The sequence below is a fragment of the Mobula birostris genome, chromosome 2, assembly GCF_030028105.1.
Source record: "Mobula birostris isolate sMobBir1 chromosome 2, sMobBir1.hap1, whole genome shotgun sequence".
In the NCBI taxonomy this organism is placed as follows: Eukaryota; Metazoa; Chordata; class Chondrichthyes; order Myliobatiformes; family Myliobatidae; genus Mobula; species Mobula birostris.
In genome coordinates, this window is record NC_092371.1 from 118343852 (window position 1) to 118369789 (window position 25938).

General features: G+C 39.3%; 2 protein-coding genes across 3 annotated transcripts in view; one reads left to right on the top strand and one right to left on the bottom strand.

Annotated features, from left to right (window-relative positions):
* tpcn3 (two pore segment channel 3) overlaps nucleotides 1-5526 on the top strand; it is a 55164-nt gene extending 49638 nt beyond the window's left edge. The window contains exons 14-19 of the mRNA XM_072277624.1: nucleotides 1579-1648; nucleotides 1726-1945; nucleotides 3736-3826; nucleotides 3925-4038; nucleotides 4118-4230; nucleotides 5206-5526. Of these exons, the coding sequence (XP_072133725.1) occupies nucleotides 1579-1648; nucleotides 1726-1945; nucleotides 3736-3826; nucleotides 3925-4038; nucleotides 4118-4230; nucleotides 5206-5351 (754 nt within the window). The 3' untranslated portion in view covers nucleotides 5352-5526. The remainder of the gene's footprint in view (nucleotides 1-1578; nucleotides 1649-1725; nucleotides 1946-3735; nucleotides 3827-3924; nucleotides 4039-4117; nucleotides 4231-5205) is intronic.
* A 2056-nt stretch (nucleotides 5527-7582) lies between these two features.
* bub1 (BUB1 mitotic checkpoint serine/threonine kinase) overlaps nucleotides 7583-25938 on the bottom strand; it is a 63747-nt gene continuing 45391 nt past the window's right edge. For both annotated transcript variants that reach the window (XM_072246880.1, XM_072246871.1), the window contains exons 19-25: nucleotides 17583-17726; nucleotides 16148-16272; nucleotides 11902-12063; nucleotides 10899-11056; nucleotides 9257-9437; nucleotides 8941-9047; nucleotides 7583-8833 (exon numbers count right to left, since the gene is read on the bottom strand). In XM_072246880.1, the coding sequence (XP_072102981.1) occupies nucleotides 8632-8833; nucleotides 8941-9047; nucleotides 9257-9437; nucleotides 10899-11056; nucleotides 11902-12063; nucleotides 16148-16272; nucleotides 17583-17726 (1079 nt within the window). In that variant the 3' untranslated portion in view covers nucleotides 7583-8631. The remainder of the gene's footprint in view (nucleotides 8834-8940; nucleotides 9048-9256; nucleotides 9438-10898; nucleotides 11057-11901; nucleotides 12064-16147; nucleotides 16273-17582; nucleotides 17727-25938) is intronic.

Genomic DNA, 25938 nt, shown 5'->3' on the forward strand with positions numbered 1-25938 from the left:
TCTTTGTAAAGATGCTTTATTTATGTGCCTACTAAGCATTGTAGCATCAGCGTTAATGCTCTTATATTCCTTTATCATGAACAAATATGTTAAATGGTTGTAGGAATACACCAATTACTTTACTTTTCCCCAGGCAAAGGGGTTTGGTGAACTTTGACTTTCTACCTTATCCATATCCAAATTCCTAAAGCCCCCCACCCCAAAAAAAAAGCCTTCATTCTTTTAATCTCAATAACGCTTTTGGATAAATAATGACATTACCTCGACAGAGCAGCGAGTGGTCTGCGGGACTGAAGGGTTTTATCAAGTCCACAAAAGGCTTCATTGGTAGAACTGTAGCAGAAACTCATGTGCTGACCTGCCGCACGAACAAGTACTTGAAATGTAAATCCAGTGTGTGATCTGCACATCCCAGGGGAGCTTTGCTCCAGATTTATATAGAGGACCTAGCGTTGCAGCCCAATGAGCTCTGAATGATGTTAATGTCTCCCAGCAGCTTCCAGGGAAGAAAAAACACTCGAGTCCAAATATCCAAGCAATTATCATCTTTACTGTCTGCTTGGAATAGAATCAATTCATGAAAATTTGATGCAGTTGCAAAATAAAATTGCCAGAATTATCTTGGTAAATTTAATCTGGTATCCTTCAAATTAAATCAATGACACCGTGCTGTTGATTAACAATTGCAAGTATTGAGCGTCAGTCCTTCAACTCATAGGGGAGTTGAACATTTCTTAATGGATAATTAAAATATGCATTTCTCTGTGTTGTGATCAATACTTAGTTCTTCTCAGTTGATTACATATTGAATTCATAAGATTTAATTTTAATACCTTCACCTTTGTACTGCTAACTTCAATCTTTCAGTTTAATTGGTTAAAGAAATAACACGATCGATCCCCCAAATTAAGGGAAACCAGCCATTTTCAACTGCTTGACATGTGCTTTCTGTAACCCGATGCATGAATTAATCTGACAAACTTGTGTGAGAGGGCAATTGAATGCTCCATGAAGCAGCTTTATCCCCAAACCGCAGTTTGTCCCTAATGTTACAGTTGTTGTGTAAACAGCAATGAACATGATACCTGTGTTGCAGAATTCAATACTGTCTCCAAAAGCAATCCAAGTTAATAGAGTCACAAAACTCCACAGCTTGGAAACACGCCCTTTGGCCCAACTGGCCCATGTCAACAAGGTGCCTTCCAAGCTGGTCCCATTTGCCAGTTGGCACCATTATCCCTGTAAAACATTCCAAATGTCGTATAAAATTGTAGCTGTAATAACCTCTATCACTTCCTATTGCAGCTTGATGCACATGCCCACCACCTTTTACGTGGTAAAAAAATTGTCCTTTATCGTCCCCTTTAAGTTTTTCTCTTCTCACAAACCTTTAGAGGGGAAAATGACTGGCCATCCACCTTGTTAACATATAATATGTAGCTTTTTTTTCTTGGCTTTATGGCAGAATGGGGAAATTTACTGGGACAAGATGATGGTTACCCAAGTGAAGACTTCTCCACAATCTTTGAAATGATTGACTTTGTCACTATTTTAATACCTCTGTGCTTTTCCTTTTAGATTCAGGATTTTGCTCAACACGCTGGTGAATCTTATACCCACAATGCTAACATATGCAGGACTACTTGTGGTAAGGAAAGGTAACTTTTTAGACTTTTAGATGACTAATCCTTAAATGTGATTTTAAATACATTTTCTCTTTTTTAGGTTGTATACTACATTTTTGCTATAGTTGGAATGGAAGCATTCAAAGGGAGGATCAATTTTTACGGTGCTAACTCCAGTGACCCTGCAGCAAAATATTGCGGGAATCCAGCACTGAAGGGTTCACAGTTTGCTACTCTTAGATATTGCAAGAACAACTTCAATAATCTCCTCTCAGCCTTCATATTACTTATTGAATTGACAGTGGTCAACCAGTGGCATGATATCCTTTTGCCATTTTCAAATGGCAATGACTTTTCCCCTTATTGGAATCGTGATACAGTATTAGTTAACTATTTATTGTCATGTACACTAGGGTGTAATAAAGTTTCATGCTTACTTGAAACTTGCAGTGTAAACAGTAACATTTTAACAATAAATACAACAAAAATTGCAAAACAACTAAATGGTGTAAAGTATACTAGAGCAAAAAGAAATGCCAAAGTGATGATTAAAGGAGGAAGAATTTAAGGCTTTGAGAGGTGATAGGTTCAGAAGTCTGATACAGGTGGGGAAGAAACAGGTTTGAGTTTGGTCATCTGGGCTTTCATGCTCCTGTTTGTTCTAGAAGAAGGAAAAGGGAATAGCCAGGAGAGCAGACATCCTTGATGCTACATTACAAATATATTGAAAAGGAAACATTCTGTAATACTGTTGAACTTTTCCAGTATTTTCTGTTTTAGCCTTATAAATTGTATGAATACGTGTACCCACCCTCGTTAGGTTGGTGTTTGATTGCCCTTCTGTGCTTTAGACTTTTGACAAGTAATAAATCCAATACAACTTTGGAATTATGAAACACCTTCACATTTTGTGTACATTTCCTTGAACAAGAATCCCAAAGGGACAAACCTTACAATAATTGTGAAATTGTTGAAGAAAGTCTGGTATATCTTGAGAGAATTGGTTTTTGGATATATCATAAGAAAATAAATTGATAAATTAGATCTTTTGAACAAATAAGATTTCAAGGCACTGATAAGGCGAGATTTGGAGTATTGTGTACAGTTTTGGTCACCGAATTATAGGAAAGATGTCAACAAAATAGAGAGTACAGAGAAGATTTACTATAATGTTACCTGGGTTTCAGCACCGAAGTTACAGAGAAAGGTTGAACAAGTTGGGTCTTTATTCTTTGGAGCGTAGAAGGTTGAAGGGGGCTTGATAGAGGTACTTAAAATTATGAGGAGGATAGATGGAGTTGACGTGGATAGGCTTTTTCCATTGAGAGTAAGGGAGATTCAAACAAGAGGACATGTGTTGAGAGTTAGGGGGCAAAAGTTTAGGGGTAACACAAGGGGGAACTTCTTTACTCAGAGAATGGTGGCTGTGTGGAACGAACTTCCAGTAAAAGTGGTGGAGGCAGGCTTGATATTGTCATTTAAAGTAAAATTGGATAGGTATAGGGACAGGAAAAGAATGGAGGGTTATGGGCTGAGTGCAGGTCGGTGGGACTAGGTGAGAGTAAGCATTCGGCATGGACTAGAAGGGCTGAGATGGCCTGTTTCCATGCTGTAATTGTTATATGGTTATATAAAGAGCTTAATGAATAACTTAAATTGGGTGATTATTGTTGTTACGAGGATGGTAATAAATACTCAGGGAAGACCTGGAATTTGGAGAATCATAAAGTATTGAATTTAATTGAAAAAACACACAGTTGGGTCAAATGCAGGAAAAAAATTTGGAAAATTGAATATATTGAAATATTTACATTTGAGTGATCTACTTGTAGGTTTAGTGCTTTAATAGATTTCACAACCTGGTACCAGATTTTGTTCTGTTTTATTTTTGATATTTTTCTAAAAATGAAATCAAAATTCTGTGCATCCAGAGGGAAGTGAACTTTATCCTGCAGCACTGCTTTTGTTGCAGATGTGCCAGTAGTTATGGCGGACAAACCTCAGAAATATTTGAAATAGATATTCAATTTTTACAGAAGAATCGTACTATTTAATCACTAATGACTTTTTTGTGTTTTCATTGTACACTTGGACTCCTTAACAACAGTACCCCTTGCAACTGGATTTGTGAAGGTAACTCACTTAACTGCAAGGATCTTCTTTGTCATCTTTCATATAGTGGTTGTCATTATACTGATCAAGTAAGTCTGATAGAACTTTAAAAAAAATTCAGTAATGCAATTAGTCAAAATCAACATGCCTGACTTTCCACCCCCTTCCCCCCTTCCTCCTCTGAAAGTATCTTCATAGCATTTGTTTTGGAAGCTTTTTTTGTGGAGTATTCATTGTCCAGGAGTGCCGTTGAAAATGCTGTTGAGAAGAAAATTCAAGAGCTTGGAATGGGAGACTATGTGTAAGTACAACAATGTTAGGTGCATATAATTGCAAGCTTTTATTTGTCATACACCATTTTTAATGTAAATTACTTTTAGGGACCATCCAGCTGGAAACCTAGTTGAAGTTATGGAAACAAGTGAAAATGACCTTGGTAATACTGATGATACTGATTTGAATTCCAGACTGAGATTCAGAATAGCATCAATTCGTAAGTATATATCTGCATAATTATATTGCTTCATTGAATTAAGCTAGTTCGGTGTTCAACTCTACAAAAGTTAGCTGTTGCTGTGCAGTGTTAGCTGGTTGTAGACCACAGCTTTTGAAAGTTGTGTCACTTCTCTTTATCACCTCTCGTCAGAAGGAAGCAAGATCAATCAGTGTATTATCTTCATTTTAATAATCTATCTGTCATTGCATAGATAACTAATCTTAGTTATTGAGGTTATATGCAATAGTTGTAGCATTCCACTATTGACTTCCAAAAGTCAAGCAACATTATTACAATATGAAGAGGCATTTTCCTCTGCAAAAATGCCCAGTGAAATATTTTACATAGATTAACTCCTCCTTCCCTACTCACAAACTATGAAGTGCCATATCTGAGCAACTTGCTGATAGTGAGATAACAACAGAAAATGCCGGCAATACAGGAGTCATGTGTGGGAGATGGACTTGATGACCTGTCAGAATCTGATTGTGAGGATCAGTGCAGAGATTACCTTAACTTTCTATTCTAACCCACCTTAATTGTCAGAAAACAAATTTACACAAAATGTTTCGCCCTTACTGCTGTTTTTTCTTTAATTTCCTGTGGACTGGCAGGAATTTATGACTAGCTATTTTAAGGAATTCTAACCTAGGTCCAATTGTTCCATGATATTCTGAGCATGCAGAGGTTCAGGTACAAATGCTGTTGACTTTTATGTCCATAGATGTGCTTCGTATTTTATTCCAAAGATGTTAGCATCCAATGCCTAGTGCATAGCTCCTGATCTCCTTAGTATTTGAGATTGCACAAACTGGTCACATGTTGCTCCTAACGTTTTGTCCTCCTACTTAACAGAAAGTAATAGACTATACAAGCATTTTGTCTGCTCTTGTGTGATTACTATTTTCCCTTAATGTCAATTTCTTTAAGGACACATGTAATGAGGAATATGATATATTTGTTTATTTATAGGATACAAGACAGTTGATGCTTTGTTACAGCACATGTTCGAAGGGGAACTAAAACCAGAAGATGAAATACCAACACTGGAAGAGATTGATAACCTTTCACCAGATGATTTCCCACCAAAACCACATACCTTTCATAATGTAATTTAACTTGCTCGTTGTAAATTTTATTGAAATATTGTACAGACGGATAAGAAATGGCTCATCTTGCTAATTGAGCAGCATGTACTTCAGCATTCAAATATAACTGAACTTGCACTTAAATGTACGATGATTTACATTTGTTAAATGCAAATTAGTTTAATTTGTAGCTGAAAGACAGTATTAGGTTATGCTCCCAAAATTCTAGGTATTATAATAGCCAATTAACCAGTTGCTAAGAACTGCTGTGTTTTGAGCCATATCTTCAAAATTACCTGCTTAGTAGATTTCATTTGAAAATCAAGCAGTGTAAATGTACAAGTGCTGTTATACCTAGTTTCCTCCATACCAGAACATTGTTTTTCTTTTCATGAGATGTCTGGTCCTATAGTTCAACCATAGCAGTATGCCCTGCCCATAAAGACACCTACTAGCGCTGTAATATTTGACCTTCTGGTGTGCCTGCACCAATGAAATGGTGGTCTGTCTCATCACTGCTGGCTTGATGCGGATGGAGTGAACCAACAAGGCACTGGAGAGGCTGGGCTTCAGCATTTTAAGAGATTGTATAGGCTGGGTTTATTATCCTTGGAGTAGAGGGATCAGAAGTTTACAGATCCACTCCAGGGTACGGTAGGGTTCCATCTGTGCAAGTTTCCTCTTTCCTTAAATCTACATCATCTGATTTTGATTTACCATAAGAGTATAGACCAGGGATTCCCAACTATTTTAATTCCATGGAGCTTTACCATTAACAGAGGGTTGGGGGGGGGGGGGGGGGTGGCCTGTGGAATCCAGGTTGGAACCTCTGGTCTAGACTAAGTGCTGGTAAATGGGATTAGTGTAACTGGGTAAATGATGGTGGATCCAAGGATCTGTTTCTATGTTGTCTGAGATTCTGGAAGTTTCTACCTGTTTTAGAGGACTATAGCAGTATGGAGCTGCTTAGGGTTGCATCCTCTCTGGTACAATGAGTGCCAGCTATTGCTGAGGACTAGTAGTACTGCCAGACCACTCAGCTTTTCTCAGCTCCTCATCTGCTGGAGAATGTGATGGAACACGCTATCTTGCCTCCATTTAATAGACCGCTTGTCCCCTGCCCCTTTGGTAACAAGCATACAGCAGTGAAATCATTTTAACTATCTCACAGCAGGAATGCCAGCAGAAAAACTAGTCCTCAACCATGTTTCATTACCACAATGGTAACTAGCACATCTGTTTATGGTCCTTCACTGATCCCTTGTAACTATTGACCCTGGGAATTCAACCTGCACTGTTTCTAATGTTATTTAAACCAGCGGTCCCCAACCACCGGGCCGCGGCAAAACGATATGATTTGGCGATATGAGTCATTCCCTGTCACGCACTGTTGACTTTGAACACATGCGAGGTCATTACTTGTGCGTCATCCATGTCAGCGCGGGAAGGAGATCAACTCCTCGAGCTTGCAAATGACGGTGGGCTGAAAAGTATGCTTGACATAACATCTCTGCTGGTATTCTGGATCAAAGTCAAGGCTAAATATCTTGAGATAGCCACAAAAGCACTGAAAACGTTGCTTCCATTTCCAACATATCTCTGCAATGAATGCAACGAAAACTAAATTGCGGAATAGACTGGGCATAAGGAACCCTGTTCCAGTGTCGCTGTCTCCCATCACCCCCTGACAGGGAAACAAGCCCAGAGCTTCCACTGATTCAGCGATATTGGTGTGTTGCAATGATTTTATATGTTCATACGGGGAAAATATGTGCCATGTGTTTAATATCCAAATGTTACTTAAAATGTTATGATGCTATTGACTTACTTATATAACCATATAACAATTACAGCACGGAAACAGGCCATCTCTGCCCTTCTAGTCCGTGCCAAACACTACTCTCACCTAGTCCCACCAACCTGCACTCAGCCCATACCCTCCATTCCTTTCCTGTCCGTATACCTATCCAATTTTTCTTTAAATGGTAATATCAAACCTGCCTCTACCAGTCCTACTAGAAGTTCATTCAACACTTACTTCAAGCTCCCATGTCCTCCCCTGATAATTGACTTATCACTATATTCATGCAAGGAAAATATGCGGTGTTTAATATTAAATTCGTTAGATTAAGTGCCTTTAGAAACGACATTGAATGTATTAGCCACTTATCACCTATATTCCAGTTGTGATTAACACTCCCCCCCCCACCACCCCAAACAGAATCGCCAAAAACGATTTGTAGAGAGAAAAAAAAATCTGCAGGTACATGCATGCACAGGTCACACATGCGCACTGGTGCCTGTGCAAAGCTTCATAGTCATTGTAGTCTTTCTCTGGGTAAACACAACATATTTGACTGCTACTCTTGTCCTTTGGTAACACTACTCTCCCCCGGGTCGGCCGGTCTGCAAGAATATCGTCAATAATAAACTGGTCCGCAGTGCAAAAAAGGTTGGGGACCCCTGATTTAAACTAACTGTTCATCTCTCATACCTGTTATTCCACAAGTCATCTTTCAAGGTAGCACTATCATGGTCACCATTAAGCTGGTTCAGTGTCTATCACAAAGTCTGGGTTCAAGGCCTGTGAGTGAAACATGCAAAACTTTCAGCTGACGCTCCAGTGCAACACTGAGTCAGTAGGTAGTAGTTACTTCACGTGTTTAATAACTTACCAGCTTTTGTGTTTGAAACAGCCCATGGTGCTATTTATTTTTAAAATAAATCAATCAAACCCTGCTTACTTCCCTCCCAATACACAGCAGGAGATTTCAGCTTTAGTCTATATTCTGGGTCCTGAATGACAAAATAAGTGAGAAGCACACCAACAAGCACAATAAGCATTAATGAGGTACTTCAATTCTTTGAAAAGTAACTTTAACCACTGTCTCTATCACAATTTTTCCAAATTAATTCTCTTCAGAGGACACGTTCTGCAACTTAACCATCATTCCTCAATAAAATCCATATACAGTATTAGGGATTCTAAAACAGCTTTGATGTTTAACCACTGCAATTTCACTTTACAGTTGGTTGAATCTCTTGCATTAGAAACTTGATTTACAAACCAGTGATCTCATCTGTAGTTTTATAAAAACTGCATATTTAAACAATCTCTGATAGACTATAATAAGGGAGGGCTGGATACCAGAAGAAATTGGAGTTAGTAACAGATTGCTTAGTATATTTGTGACCAAAACTGATGGTTAAAATCTTTTTAATCAATATTCCGCCATTGAGCAATGGAATAACTTTTTAAGCATAATTATTACAGAGCTCTATTTATACAAAAATCTAGATTACAACCACATTATGTTCTTCTTTGAGAATGTTTCTTTTCAAGTAAAAGCACCATCAACTGCTGCCGAAGTGATTTCAGTTTTTTTGAGTAATGCTCTTTGAAAAGTGCCACCAGCTCCTCCCGTAGATCTCGAAGAGATGGTAGATTTTGGCAGTTGGGGATGTACACCAGGGTATTGAAGAAATTATTCCACTCCTCTTTGTGATGACCTCTAAAACAATGGAAGAATATTCACTGAGTTTTGCACTTCAGAAAGACCATGAATGTGTCTACATCAGCTCCTACCATTTCAGGGTTAGTTGTGATTACAACACTGACCTTTTAAAATTGGCATTGACCTTCCAGACACCATGTTCCTGCTTTAATTTCAAATATGTGCCAAAGAGAAGGCAATAAACTGTGGCAGCAATTCCAAAGTAGTCTATCTAAAAAAAAATGCAATAAAAATTCATTAGTTAGCCATCACGGTATTAGACAAGGCTTTGCTTACTGTATTAATTATACCTTTGAAAGAGTAATCTATTTGTTAAACTTGTCACTTATTATTAGGTCATGGTAAAGTACTGTCTTATGATCGAACATAATTACCAAACTTTATCCAAGAGTTAATGTATTTTGTAACTGCATGACCTACCTGAAAGGTCCATGGTTTCTCTGACAGCATTTCAATACACTGGAAGCCTGATGTCTTACAATTTTCAACAAAAACTGCATTTTTGGGGAACAAGTTCATATCTATGCTTTGACCAAAGTCAATCAATGTCAATCCTTGAGACAAGCTGTCATCAACACTGGCAGTATCACTATCCAGGAACCTAGATTGAACAAGAAGTATTCTATGTAATATTTAAAATAAAAATACCTACATTTCAGTATTAGAAATCACCAAGTTGGTTCACAGGATAGCCTACTGCACCCAGGGAAAAATACTACAGAGTCCACTTTATACGAAAGTTAATTACATTTATCAAAATCAAATTCAGGTTTATTATCACTGACATGTGTCATGAAATTTGTTAACTTAGCAGCAGCAGCCCAATGCAATACATAACATTTTTTTCCCTGTCTAGGTAAATCAATTTACAGTATATGTATATTGAATAGATTAAAAATCATGCAAAAAACAGAAATAATATATATTAAAACAGTGAGGTAGTGTTCACAGGTTCAATGTCCATTTAGGAATCAGGTGGCAGAGGGGAAGAAGCTGTTCCTGAATCGCTGAGTGTGTGCCTTCAGGCTTCTGTACCTCCTACCTGATGGTAACAGTGAGAAACGGGCATGCCCTGGGTGCTGGAGGTCCTTAATAATGGATGCTGCCTTTCTGAGACACCGCTGCTTGAAGATGTCATGGGTACTTTCCAGGCTAGTACCCAAGAAGGAGCCGACTAAATTTACAACCCTCTGCAGCTTCTTTTGGTCCTGTGCAGTAGCCCCCCTATACCAGAGTGATGCAGCCATTTAATATGGGTGAAAACACAAACTCAAGAAAAAAAAAACTAGCTGCTCTAGTTTTAAAATGCTACAATCTTCATTAGGACACAATCTGTGGCTCTGACCTTGCAGTTTCCTTATGGGCACTGCTCATTGGTATGTCTACATGACAGGCAGCATGACAGATGGTGGATTCCCCTCACGTGAGCTGGGAGAGACTGAAGCTGAAGATAGTGCACCTGTCTCACAGTACCACTGACCCAGGTTTGATCCTGACCTTGCTTGGTACTGTCTTTACAGAGATGAGAATTGAAGAGTGGGGGGGCATGCCATGAATTACCATGCATGAGAGAATAAGTTCCGTGTTCATAAGGAAATGCATTCGACAGCATTGATAGGATGGGCTTAACGATTTCCATCTACATCATGATAATAGGAACTTCCAGATCCATAGCTTTAAAAAAAAAAAAAAAAAAAAAAGATCTGTAGCATCACAAAGCCGATGAAAAGGTAGTGGTGACAACTATAGGAATAGAACGGATCTAGGTTGGAATTAAGGCTTAGATATTAGAGGATCAGCAAAATATACAAGAAAGAACAGGGCCGGTGAGCAAAATGTACTTGTCAGAGAGAGACATCCTGAATTTTGATTCTGGTCTATGCTCTGGGTACTTGTTAGTTAATTTTGACAGGGTTCAGTGGGCAACTCCTAGTACAGTGCCAAAGTAGTATCCATTTATTCCCTGAGCCAGAGTTTAAGGACCAATAATACGTGCGAAAGCTTGTTTCTTTTACTCAAAGCGGGGGGGGGGGGGGGGACAAAAAAAAAAAATCATACAAACCTTTCTCCAAGGATAAAATTGTCAGGTTTTATATCACCATGAATTATTCCAATAGTGTGGAGCTGCTCTACCATATAAAGAATATGGATGGCAAAGTATATCACCAAAGGCTGAGGCATTGTTTTTTCAACAAGTGTTTTATACAGATTGACTGCATTCTGAAATAAAAAACAACTTTTACTACATTATTTCAAAAAACATTCACTTCTACATGTTCGAAGGTTAACTAGTGGGATTATCAAAATTGCAACCTGATGTTCCTCTCTTCCTTGATCTCCAAGGTAACATATTTCATCTTTCTCAAGTTCTATAAAAGCATTTTTCAAAAAATAAAGTCTATGAAGGGCAAAGCCAATGGGTGCTTGGGGATACCATCAACTACAGGCTCCCTTCCAATTCTCACACCATGCTGACCTGAAGAGGAGTTACTTTGTTATTGTTGGGTCAGATGTTCAACATGATAGCTCTTCATCAACGTTTTAAGGATACTAAGGGACAGGGAATAAATGTTGCCCTTCCCAGAAATTCTGGTATCTCAACAGAAAAAAGTCTAGAATCGATGTGGAGGATGCCCAGAACAACTTCCCATTTATCACTATACAGTAATCCATGATATCGAAGAACGTGGAATAGAATTTCTGTTCTTATTGCTTAGAATTTTGAAATCCACCAAAGCCAGAGTCTACTGTGATTCCTAATACCAACTATGAAGGACCCAGGAAATTAGAGCATTAGTGCATTCTATAGTGCAGATTTAAAAAAAAAACATTCCTATAATTTCACCACAGAACTAAAAGCAGAACTGATGAAATAAAGCAGTTGGACCTGTAGGCAGTAGCTTTGTCTATCGTGCCACTGAATGATATTACTCAGTACATCACGGTAGTATTTTTACCAGACCATGCCCCAAAACAGGTACTTATGACATGTAGGTCTTTTTACATTGGTCACCCAAGGAGGGTTTTCTCATGACAATATACTCAGCATAAAAAAATGGAAATACCAGCAGAGTTCCAAAACTGTACAGCTCGCCAACCAAAATACAGCCATTGTTAAAGAAATGACCAGAGTGGATAGTGTTGTATAGACTGCGAAACGTCGGCTTCAGCCTCTCACTTAGCTGAGTATCTATGTAGAATTCCCAGGGATTGGAAATTTTTTGAACCTGAAAAGCAATTTAAAAAAAAAAAACTACTTTAGAAAGTTTATACACTGCAAATCACAAGTCAAATCAGAATTCAAAAAAGGAAACCATTTTCCTCTGTCTATTCACTACGTGCGAAAGCAAGAATTCTTTCTGCGGTACAGTTCCAGGAGGTTCCAGCAGTTCTCCAGTATCCTACAATGATAGGCTCATACAGTACAGGGGGCTGCTATTTGGTCATTATCTTCCCCCACCTCACCCCATCTCTTCGAAAAAGAATTTGAACTAGTCCTTTATTGTAATATGCTTATAGCAAATATCTTCTGCTTCCTCTCCTAACCAAAGATTTGTCAAGACTTAGAATAACTTATGTACCATAATGGTTTTATCAGCTGCTCTGCCAGCTTGATGCAAAAGAAAACAAATGAATGAACTCAGCAGGTCAACCACCATCTATAGAGGCAGAGGAATGATCAGTGTTTCAGGATGAGACCCTGCTTCACAATGTCAACCATCCCTCTGATTCAACAGGAGCTGCTTGGCCTGCTGTGTACCTCCAGCAGTTTGTCGGCTCCACATTACTGCATCAGCAGTGTGTTGTATTTCTTGCCAAATTGACAGTTGCTGCTCATAGATCACCAAATTTTTTTTTTTTTTTTGTTGCTCTGCAACAACAATCTTCAGAACTACAACCTGGCTGTTTGTACCATGTCTACTACTGACACCTTGTACATTCTTCAGCAGCTTTAATCCTCTTTGTATATCAACATAAGAAAATCACTTCATCCAACATTTCATAAGATATGATTGGCAGAGAAATGCAACAGCAATACAGAAAAGAATTTCTATATTTAATCCATGGATGTTTTCCACATCTAGCTACAGCTGATGGGAGATATAGTTATCAAGATTTAGCCTTTGGCACTTAAACCTGTAACCTATTTTTTTTTTAAACCATCATTTACATAATCAAGGCTAAGTGAAAGATTGTGACCTAATCCATTGCTGTTTACGTTCATTCACCAACATAGGAAGCACATTCCAGACAAGGTGACCTCTCTTTAAAGTACCTATTTTTTTTTTTATCCCATTCAACTACTATGTCGACATGGACTCAGTGGGCTGAAGAATCTGTACCCAAGCTGTTTTGCTCTATGACTCTATTGGATAAATGAAAAATACCTTCAGTATCTGAGCCAAGACTTTTCCCTGGACAAACTTTGCTTTATCCTTTATTGAACTGTGTCCTTTCTTTGACTAACCTTTTATTTTTTTTTTTCTAAAAGATTCCAGCACTCTTCCTTATTAATTGATAACTTTCAGATCTCAACACCTCCAAATCTTTGTAGTACAAAGAATTTGAGTATTCCTAATTATAAACCTATGCAGGAACTACAAGGATCCCATTCTTAATAAGTTAGCCTTCTGGTATTTAGTGTAGAATTCCTCCTCTCCCTATATTTCGATTACAACCACTACTGTAATCTGCTACTTCTCTGTCACGTGCAACCACTCCAAGCCTACTCAGTTTTAAGTAATAGTTCATTACTTGCTGGGAAGGATCTAGTCTGCAAAACATGATACTATACTGGGTGATAATTTACCAATCAATAATCAGGAAAATAGATGATTAAATTCTAAATATCCATGCCAACAATATCCAGATTACAATAAGTGTTCCTTAGATGGTAGTGGTCTTGGTCTGTTGGGATCAGTCATTAATTCAAAGCAAGCCCTGGCATCTAACAGCTGAAATACCAAATTGGCTGAGTAGTCTATGCATTGGAGAATTTCTCAGAACATTAGTTAAGAAGCAAACATCAGTTTTTATTAAATTTTTAAATGTTTACCATTGCCAATTAAATATGGGAATATCCACATATGGTTAAGACGACAAAATATAAAATGCAATTTATTTTAAAATCCCTTTTCTTGGGTTATTTAAAAGTGTGGGTACATTTTTGGGGTGGGGGAGTATTGTAAGTGGCTGGATAGTTCATTGATAACATTAATTACAGCTCATTAAAAACCTACTAGACCATACAGAATTTCAAGGCAGCTTCAATCGATAAAATACTGAAGTTATTTCCCTCAACTCCATTACAGCCAGCTACAAACAGTATAGCTTTGAATAGCATGGCGAGTGACTCACAGCAACTCTGGAATTTCCACCTTACACTCTACATTTCCAGAAATTTCAGTGTTAATATCAAAATCAAACTGCTACAAGATCTAGGACAATATACTGAGATGTACAGTGGATTTTGTTTATTTGGGTCCATTGGTTAATTGGGGAAGCTGGTGATTTAGAACAACTCTTAAAGAACAAAAACAAATGGAGAAAATAGTTGGGATTCCCTGTTTATTTGGGACACTATGCCACTTAACTGGGACGGGGACTTGCTGAGCAGTTTCTAACCAGCGTCAGTCGCGTGCACATCATACGTTCGTTAATCACTACACCGTGCTTAGAGCGAACTTTTAAATAGTGTCATTTGTGTGTTTGTGTTCAAAAAGCAGTGATTTTTGTTACTGATAGTTGGCAAGAAAGAAGCAGCAGGACAATTGAGAACTGTTTTGCTCACCGTAGTTTCAAGTGTAGCCCACTAGGCTTGCCGTTCACGTTTGTCTAGTGGAATCAGCTTTCGGCCCCACCAAACAGGGCATTCAAGTTTGGGTGGATGCTGTGTAATGTACCCCAGTACAAACCCACAACGCAAAATATCAGACAGTACACCATATGCGATAAATGATTACACTTTATAACTTGTACTTTGCTATGTGGTTAGTAGAGAAACAAAATAAAAGAAAAAGGCGTCACTTTTATTAAATAGTTTGTGCACAAAATCTTTGGAGTTCACGACTAAGGTATTCCTCCATAAACGACCCCTGCCAGAAAGTCACCGACCCCCGGACCCTTGGATTCCAGTATATCCGTCCAGTGATCACCCAGCGCTCTCCACAATCGTCCTTCCTCTTCACTCTCCTCGACTGAAAGCCCGCGAAAACCCCAGCTCCACTTTGTCACAATGGTTCTCTCAAGTGATGCTATGTCTTAGTTTGGAGAAAATTAGAAGTCGAACCTTTGAACCTTTATTTGATTTTGAGAAAAGATGGGGTTCATTTACTCGTTATTATTTTTTGTGTTAACTGATAGATTTCCTTCACGATCTAATTGTAATTTTTTGGTATTTTTTTCCTTGCTGGAGGTTTAATGTTTATCTTTAGAAGCTTTCTGTATGACGAATGGCTCCAGGTTGTCACCTAATGGGTTTGTTTTTTCCCCACTTTTTCTGCTTAGTAGGGTTTTTTTTTTATTATCACCAAAATATTTCAATCCTTAAAAACCCCAGCCCCCAGACATACAAGAAAGAATAACATTTCTCCCATTGGTTAGCTACCTGTTATCTGTAGTTATAACCCAAACATCGCTGCTACAGAGAAACCATTACATCAGCAGTTAACATTACAGAGAAACCCTACACAAGTATTTAGGTTTGGAGATGCCAGAAACAGCTGGGTGTGAAAATGAAACTATTTACTTAAACTACTTAGGAACTACGAAGAATTTGAAGATATTGACAATCTTGAATGTTACAATAAAAATAAAGATTTGGAAGATGCAATCGTCGACAACACTGTTTGAAGGCAGTCCATTATCTGCAACTAGGTGTGCGCGCTGATTTTGTTTATTAATCAAAAGAACACGGCAGCATTATCTGGATGAATTCCTCCATCGATAACTACTAGGAACTGATAGTTTTATAGTACAGTACTGTAGTAGTAATGGTAGTGTTCTAATTTGTTCTGCATTTTATTTAAATACATAATTTGTAACTCAGCTAAACAATGGTTGGCCTTTTTTTAAAAAATATATATCTTTTTAACTATTTCTGTGAAACTTTGGTTATTTGGAGCAAAACTGTTTAATTGGGCCAAATATACTGGTGCTGATGTGTTCCACTGTATTTATGAATGGAATGGGGCATGTCCTTTTAATACAGAAAGTAGCTGCACTGAAAGCACCAAAACCCAAGTGCAAAACAAATCTGAGCTCGTTTCCATGAAGAGGAAATTAAGATAGAAAAAAATTCATTTTACTCACTTTTAAGCTCACTTTTTGTTGGTTCTTCAAATCAGACAAATTATTCATATCCAAAACTGAGGCTTGGTAGACATGAGCAAAGGATCCCTCTCCAAGCAAATAAGATACCTGGTACACTTCATTTCCTAAAGAAGGGTAGAGTGAATATAGGTATAGATATAGATACGCAGGGGCGAGGGGGGCAGCGAAGAGAATGAAGAAAGAGAGAGTGTGTGGGGGGGGGAGGAAGGGGCAGAATAATGTGGGGAAATAAAAAACATTAAAAAACAAAAACTATTTACTGAAGCACTGAAAATGGAATATTGAAAATTCAGCATCTCTGATGTATTCCAGCCTTTAATGAGATTATCGATAATTTTCACCAAATTTCCACGTACCTATCTTAGTTCTATATAATGCAATTTAAAATGCTAACAAAATTCAAGCAACCCCAATTGTAACCCTTCAATCTTAAATATACTCATTTGGAATGACTAAAGGCATACCAATAAGAATAGGTCACACAAAATGTGTTCTCCAATGAAATACATGTAACCGGGAGACCATCGGATCTTACTCAGTATCGCTAAAAGTGTACTTAGGCATCCATCCAAGTAATGTTAGGATAGTTGTCTGTGCCTTTAAGGGAGACGGTGATGTCATTACGCACGTGCAGGTTAGTGGGGAGACCATTTTGTTTCTGCTGAAGATGCTGGTGGGGCATTGGAATTGAGTTCCTCCCAGAGACTGGGCATGGTGAGGGAAGGTGAGCATTAATTGACGATATCCATGTGAATTCATTTATGCTTGCTGGCGGATTGAGAATATCAGTAATTTGACATGTTTTACATATGGATGCTTTAGATTTTCACGATTAAAGGCATCGACGCTAGATTGCGTGGCTTATGCAAAGTTCCTCAGCAGCCAAGTCTGTCAGTCTTCCTGTAATTTAACTACCAGGCAATACCTTGTAAAAGTTGTGCCAAAGTGCACCTTTTGTCTAACTTTATTGTATCAGGACTGATTGTGCATGTAACCGCGTAACGTGAATGTTTAGTCGCTGTTCGGAAGTTCAGCACGTGTGTACGTCTTAGTTGAGATGTATTCACTTACATTTTTCGTTGCTATGTATAAGATACAGGGTTGGGGTGATTCTGATGTTATTTATATTGTGTTCCTTCAGGATTGCCACTACCGTATTAGTTCTGGTATTTTTATACCGCATACGCAATTCTGTTTATACACAAGGGCGTGGATCGAAAGTTAAACTGTGATTGTAATGGAAGAACTGGTTGTAAATTCATTCGTTTTGTTTTGTGACCCTCTTCTGACACTTAAACATCTAAAACAGATAAAGGAATTAAAACTCGAAAAAGTATTTGTTGTCCTGCGTATGTACTTTTCCCCAGGCTACATACAAATTATTTAAGTTACTTTTGTGTGTTCAGCAACTTACTCAAGTGAATGTTGGATCTTGGCCTTACAGCAGGCATGTTGTCTTCGCAAGTCATAAAAGAAGAGTAGGAACTCAGTGGTTTGGTTAGATTTGACAGAAGTTCATCAATAAGATTCTTATCCCAAGGATTTTTAATGATTACACCTGGACAGACAGATGGGGAAAAGAAGCTCTCATTTCATTGCTAATTTAAATTCATTTGAAGTGATATACATTCAAACTTGCTTTGTTTGCATTAATATAGGCACAAGAAAAAGTGGCCGCCTTAGACTCCAAAAATTTCTAAATCTAAGGCACACCGTTCAGATAAAACAAAACTGAGGCAATGACCTATTCCACCAGATCATGAAGCAGATTTTCACCTAGAAGCCATCAGCATTTTCATTGGATCCATCTCTGCTCCCAATGGGCAAAACCCAAAATCCATCTCTGTGGCATGCATAAACTTGCAGCAACTTCTTTGACTGTGCCATCTGTGCAGCCAGTTGTTCATGCTGCATTGGTGGACCCTTCACATAGTCTAAAACAATGCAAATATGAACTTTCACAATCTCTGCATGTTGAAGATTAGGATATTCAGCTCTATCCAAATGAATGGGAAGAAATGGGTACAAACACAAGACATAGGAGTAGAATTAGGCCACTTGGCCCATCCAATCAGCTCCGCCATTCCACCATGGCTGATTTATTATACCTTTCAATCCTGTTCTCCTGCCTTCACCCTGGAACATTTGATGCCCTGAGATTAAGAACCTATCAAACTCTTCTTTAAATATACCCAATGATGTGGCGCCTGTCACCATCTGTGGCAATGAATTCCAGATTCACTACCCTCTAGCTGAAGAAATTCCTCCTAATCTCTGTTCTAAGGGACATCCCTGTATTCTGAACTATGCCCTCTGGTCCTAGACTCCCCCACTATAGGAAACATCCTCTCTACATCCAGTCTATCTAGGCCTTTCAACATTTGATTGGTTTCAATGAGATCTTGCCTCATTTTTCTAAACTCCGGCAAACAATACATCATTCTCGTGAACCTCCTCTGGACCCTCTCCAGTGCCAGCTCATCTTTTCTTAGACAAGGGGCTCAAACTACTCACAAAACTCCAAGTGTGATGTGACCAATGCAAATTTTGAGGACGCTACTTACTTTTAAACTTCAATTGTAATTTTAATATTTCATTGCTATTTTAGATTGAAAATGTCAAAACATTCAGAATATCAATTTTCAGTTGTATCTTTGAAACCCGAGCCTGAAGGCTGAACCACACTAGCTATCGAACTTCTGTACAAACCCAGATAGCCACTTGTGCTGGCAGGAGCACTGTGCAGCTCTACACTATGTTGAATCACTGTAATGTGCTGGGAGCCAGTTGATATCTGAGACCAAACTGTAAAAGGGGACTGATGCAAGGAGATCAAGTATTTATTAACAACACATAATTGTGGATAAACAAATAACTCATTGCTTTCTGATATATACTCGCAAGTAAAGATATTTTATTTCTAAACAACTCTCATGCTAGGTCACTAAACATCAAGGTTTATCAGCAAATGGGAAAATATTCTGGCAGAAGTACATCTTTCCCCACCACCTACTATTCAGACTTGACTGTATTTCCAGAAGTTTTCATTGCAGTTTCAGTCACTTCCCTTTCCATAAATTTATAGATTTTAAGTAACCCAGTAAACTTATAGTTTTGTAGCAGTTCTACTTTAAAAACAAATACTGGTAAATGCTTCCAAAACAAACCAAGATATATTTAATAGATTTTCAAATTTACATAGTGTAGAATCCTTAGTAAAATATTTTAAGTTCTTGCAAATTAGAATGACAAGAAGAAAATAAAAACTATATTTTAGACTATGTTGCATAAACCTCTCCTGTATAACCAGTCATTAAATCTAATCCAACATTGTGCTGGAAGACTCTCAAATTTTCCCATTCATTTAGTTTTTACAGCAATGTTTGCTCTGACAGTTGTATTATTCATGAACATAACTATACATTGCTAATATCTGTGATTTTATTACTTGCTTCAAACATAATTAACCGTAGTAACTTATGCAAGAATATTAAAATCAAGGTGGAGCCAGAAAGTCCAACTTTGTGTACAGCTCTGAAGAAAATCATCAAATATTCCCGTTTAGGAAATCTACAGTACAATTGCAGTCATAAGTACTTCAGTAAGCAACACTGTTACAAGGCATTAAAAAAATCCATCTTTAAAAATTGCAAACTCTGGACTGCAGACCATCTAGGTAGTGAGTGAGGTTTCCCTTTAAAAATGTGCAGTCACCAGGCTGGGCTGCAGATAAAACTGAAATCCAGGCCTCTGAAGCCCCAATCCCTACTTACCTCATGGCTAATGAGCAGTCCATGGAAAATAAATCTGGAGATCTCAGACCAAGATTGCAATACCAGAGGGACATAGGTAATGCTGTGTACTTTGCTTCACAGAGACATGGCTCACTATCAGCACACAGGACTCAGCACTTCAGCCCGAGGGCTTCCCCTTCCATCACATGGACTAGATGGCAGCATCAGGTAAAGGGAGTGGTGGCATTTGCTTATTAACTAATTGTGGTGGACAGATGTGGCATGTGGCCAAGTGGTTAAAGTGTCAGTCTAGTGATCTGAAGGTCGCTAGTTTGAGCCTCAGCTGAGGCAGTGTGTTGTGTACTTGAGCAAGGCACTTAACCACACATTGCTCTGCGATGACACCGGTGCCCTTCCCTTGGACAACATTGGTAGCGTGGAGAGGGGAGACTTGCAGCATGGGCAACTGCTGGTCTTCCATACAACCTCACCCAGGCCTCAGTTGTGACGGGGTCCTGAATTACCCCTATGAACTGTGCTTCTGAAAAGACAGAGGTGCCCAACACAAACACCTTGTTAAAAAGAGAGAGTTATTTAACACCAACATTTTGTTTTTAAGAGAGAGAGACGAAGATAGCTTTGGATGATGTTATGGATTTTTTGGCAGCATGTTTACATTTTTACAAGGACACTGAGTTCAGCTTCTGTTTTCTTACAGACAGATAAGGGAGGAGCTGTTTGATTGACAGTATTTGGCACGGTGAGATAAATAAAAGGTCAGATGATAAACGGACAGACACATGGCTTTGGACACCGAATGAGCTTTGTTGTGCCCACAAAAAAAGTGGGTTTTGGGAGATTGATCAGTGGCTCTCGCAGTGTGAAAAGGGAGTGACCAGTGGAGAGTTGTTTGTGTGTCCAACTCTCGCCTGAGTTGATAATTCCACCACAGAAGAACGGTCCCCTTTGTTTTGGTCACAGTCAGTGACTTCTAAAGGGTTTTGGAGGACAACGGGAAGATCGACAGCGTCAGCTCACCTGAAGACTCAAATCTCTCTCTCTCTCCCCCCATCACTACTCAATTCAATACCATGAACTGAACTTTACTCATAATCGTAAGACTACCTATTTACCCCTAGACTTGAAGGAGCTTGGTTTTCATACTTACTTATGTATAATCATTGCTAACCTGTTTTATATATCTGATTTCATATTACTGTATTGCGTAATTACTAATAAATAATATTAGTTAATAGCAATACTGGACTCCAAAGTGTCTTCCATTTCTGCTGGTTCTTTAACCCGTCACGGGGTACATGACACAGTCAACATCGAAAATCAATGGACAGCCGAAGGAGGTGCACAGATGTGGTGGTTCTGTCTCAGTCCTGCTTGCTCACCACCCCTCCCCCCCCCACCACCACCACCTGGAACATCAAGCAGTCAAGTGTCATCCTTTATATCTGCCGGAGTTTTCCACCATCATCCTGGCTGCAAGTGTACATTCCAGCCCTGGCCACCACAGAGCTGGCACTGGTGAAGCTGAGCACCATGATCAGGAGTCACAAGACAACACAGCCTGGTGCCTTCGCAATCACTGCAGGGGACTTCAACCAGGCCAGCTGGAAGAAATCTCTGACCAACTATTCTCAATGTCACCTGCAGAACAAGACGACCAACATATTTGACCACTCTTACACCACCAAGATTGCTTACTGTGCCATCCTGTACATGCAGGTGTGATCGACTGACAGACGAAGGACTAAAACATAAGTGGATGCACGTTACCAGTGGCATCATTTACCATTACATCCCACAAGGAGAAATTTAATATCATCAACAACTGCAATGCTTCACTGCCTGAAGAGCTGAACATCTTTTATACACATTTTGAAAGAGAATAAAATGATACCTGGGTGAATCCCTGCATCATCTGGTAATCCACTACATCCAATTTCTGAATGGACAATGAACCCATGAACACTACACTTTTATTTAATTTTAATATATACTTATTATAATTTATAGGTTAATTATTCAGTTCAATTTTTGTTTATTGTCATTTAGAAACGCATGCATTAAAGAATGATACAACGTTCCTCCAGAATGATATCACAAGAAAACACAGGACAAACCAAGACTAAAACTGACATAATTACATATAGTTACAACAGAATACAATAATTTGATAAACAGCAGACCATGGGCACGGTAAAAAAAAAAGCCTCAAAGTCCCGATAGGCTCATCATCCCACACAGGCGGCAAAAGGGAGAAACTCTCTCCGCCATGAACCTCCAAGCGCTGCCAACTCCCTGATGCAGCACCATTGGAAGCACCTGACCGCTGCGGACTCTAAGTCCCTCCGAAAACTTCCAGCCTCCGACCAGCCCCTCCGAGCACTTCAACCCCGCCCCGGCCGCCGAGCAACAAGCAAAGCCGAGGACTCGGGGCCTTCTCCTCTGGGGATTCTGGACCACACAGTAGCAGCAGCAGCGAAGCAGGCATTTCAGAAGTTTTACTAGATGTTCCTCCGTGCTCTCACGTCCGTCTCCATCAAATCAAGATTGTGCACGGCACCATATTTGACAAATAACAGACATCACCACTGGAGTGGCCGCTGCAAGCTGCATCGCACCACCATATTCCTCAGACAAGCAATGTACTGTTATGTACTGCAATGTACTGTTGCCGCAAAACAAGTTTCATGACATATGCCAGTGATATTAGACCTGACTCTGACATTCATCTCAGAGGCCAATCTCAAAACATCCATCAAGTTGGTGAACCTTCACAAACAATAGGCCCTGATAGTGTATGTGACAGGGCACTGAAAACTTGTGCTAATCAAGGACACCTTCAACCTTTCACTACTGCGGTTGGAGGTTCTCACCTGCTTTAGAATGGTATCAATCATACTGGTGTGCAAGAAAGCAGGGTGAGCTGCCTCAGTGATCGTCACTAACAGCACCCACATCTACTGTGATGAGGTGCTTTGAGAGGATGGTCACGGTGACAATTAAATCCTGCCTGAGCAAGAGCGAGGGCCCTCTGCTATTTGCCTAATGATACAATAGGTCTACAGCGGATGAATCTCACTGGCTCTCCACTTGGACAGCAGCAATACCTGTGTCAGGCTGCTGCCTACTGATTACAGCTCAGCATTCAGTGTCATCATCCCCTCGGTATTAATCAACAAGCTTCAAAACCTGGGCCTCTCTACCTGTCTCTGCAGTTGGATTCTTGACTTCCTCCTCGGAAGAGCAGACAGCGCAGATCTGAAGTGACATCTGTTCACTGACCATCAACACGGCCAATCAAGGATGTAGGCTCAGCCCACTTCTCTACTCTACTGATTGTGTGGCCTGGCACAGCTCAAATGCCATCTATAAATTTGCCAGTGATACCACTTGCTTGTAGAACCTCAGATGGCAACGAAAAGGTGTGCATGAGTGAGATGGATCAGCTGGTTGAGTGATGTTGCAACAACAACCTTGAACTTAACATCAGTAAGGCTAAGGAATTGATTGTGGATTTCAGGAAGGGGAAATTGGAAGAACACAGCAGTCCTCATTAAGAGATCAGCACTGATAAGGGTGAGCAGCTTCGAGTTCCTGAATGTCAACATCTCTGAAGATCTATTCTGGGCCCACCATAATGTTGCAATTATAAAGATAGCAGCTCTATTTCCTTAGGAGTTTGAGTAGATTTGGTATGTGACCTAGACTCTAGAAAATTTCTACAGGCGTACCGTGCGGAGTATTCTGACTAGTCACATCACCGTCTGGTATGGAGGCACCAAAATACAGGATTGGGGAAAGCGTTAGAGGCGTAGACTCAGCCAGCTTAATCACGAGCACTAGCCTCCCTACCATCGAGCTCAGTAATTCCTGTTCTTCACTCTCTTCCACTCAGTCCCACCCCCAAGCATGACAATATACATCACTGAATTTTATGCTGTGCAGCTGCATATTTGACGCCAGAGATACGAATTTTACAAAAATAAACTTCAGCCATTGGCCATCCTCAGCGACCACATAGTTTAAACTGCATCAGAGACACTAACTCTTGATATCCTTTATATCCTAAACTTAGATTGGTATCACAACTACCACCTCACTAACACTATCTTTTTCATTGATCAGTTATGGAAGAGAATCAGGCCATTAGACCCAACAAAATCTCTCAGCTCTAATTTCCACAATATAATTGAATAATGTTCAACTTTGTCATCATGGGCACATGTACCCAGAGTATAAATGTCATGAAAATTTACGTTTTGCAGAAGCAACAGTGGACAATACAAACATGGTAAACATAAATTACACAAGTTACACCAGAAAATAAACAACACTGCACTACTGGGAGCTTAACGTCCAAGGATTGTATCGAAAGGACAAGCAGGTAGGCAGAGGGGTGGTGTGGCTCTGTTGATAAAAACTGAAATCAAATCATTAGAAAGACTGACATAAGGACAGGAGGTGTTGAATCGTTGTGGGTGGAGCTAAGAACTGCAAGGGTAAAAAGACCACCAAACAGTAGTAATGATGTGGTCTACAAATTACAACTGGAGTTAGAAAATGCATGCTAAAAGGGCAATACTACAATAGTCACATGGAATTTCAATATACAGGTAGATTGGGGAAAATCAGGCTGATGCTAGATTCCAAGAGAGGGAGTTTCTAGAATGTCTACGAGATGGTTTTTTTGAACAGCTCATGGATGAGTTCACTAGCAGATCCGCTATTCTGGATTGGGTGTTGAGCATTGAACCTGAATTGATTAAAATGCTTAAAGTAAAGGAACCCTTAGGGACAAGTGATCATAATATTTGAGGAGAAGCTGAAGTCAGATGTATCAGTATGAAAGTGGAATAAAGAAAATTACAGAGCCATCAGAGAGGAAATGGCCAAAATTGATTGGAACAAGAACACTGGCAGGGATGACAGCAGAGCGACAATAGCTGGAATTGCTGGAAGCAATTTGGTAGGTGCAGGATATATACATCCCAAAGAGGAAGTAGTATTCTAAAGGCAAGATGATACAACCGTGGCTAACAAGAGAAATTGAAGCCAACATAAAAGCCATAGAGAGAGCATATAATAGAGCAAAAATTAGTGGGAAGTTAGAGGATTAGGAAGCTTTTAAAAACCAAAAGCAACTGAAAAAGTCATTAAGGAAAAGATGGAATATGACGTTAAGCTGGAGGATACCTAAAGTTTCTTCAGATACATAAAGTGTAAAAGAGAGGCAAGAGTGAATATCAGCTGCTGGAAAATAATACCAGAGAGGTAGTCATGGGGGCAAGAAAATGGCAGACAAAATGAGTAAGAACTTTACATCACTGTGGAAGAAACTAGCAGTATGCCAGAAGTTTGAGAGTGTCAGCAGGCAGAGGTGTGTAATGTTGCCATTATTAAGGAGAAGACTCTTGGGAAACTGAAAGCTCTGAAGATAGATAAGTTGCCTGGACCAGATGCTATACACCCCAGGGTTCTGAAAGAGGTGGCTGAAAAGATTGTGGAAACATTAGAAATGATCTTCTAAGAATCAATTGATTCTGGCATGGCTCCAGAGGACTGGAAAACTGCAAATGTCAGTCCACTCTTCAAGGAAGAAAGGAAATTACAGGCCAGTTAGCTTGACCTCAGAGGTTGGGAAGATGTTGGAGTAGATTGTTAAGTACATGGTTTCAGGGTACTTGAAGGCACAAGATAAAATAGCCCATAGTCAGGAAGTCAGGCTACAGAAGAACTTGGACAGATTAGGAGAACGGGCAAAGAAGTGGAAGATGGACTACAATGTCGGGAAGTGTATGGTCATGCACTTTGATTGAAGATATAAAAGAGAAGACTATTTTCTAAGTAGAGAGAAAATTCAAAAATCCGTAGAGCAAAGTGACTTGGGAGTCCTTGTGCAGGATTCCCTGAAGGCTAATTTGCAGGTTGAGTCTGTGGTGAGGAAGGCAAATGTGATGCTAGCATTCATTTCAAGACGACTAAAATAGATTATGAGGACACTCAGTCCTCGTTTATTGT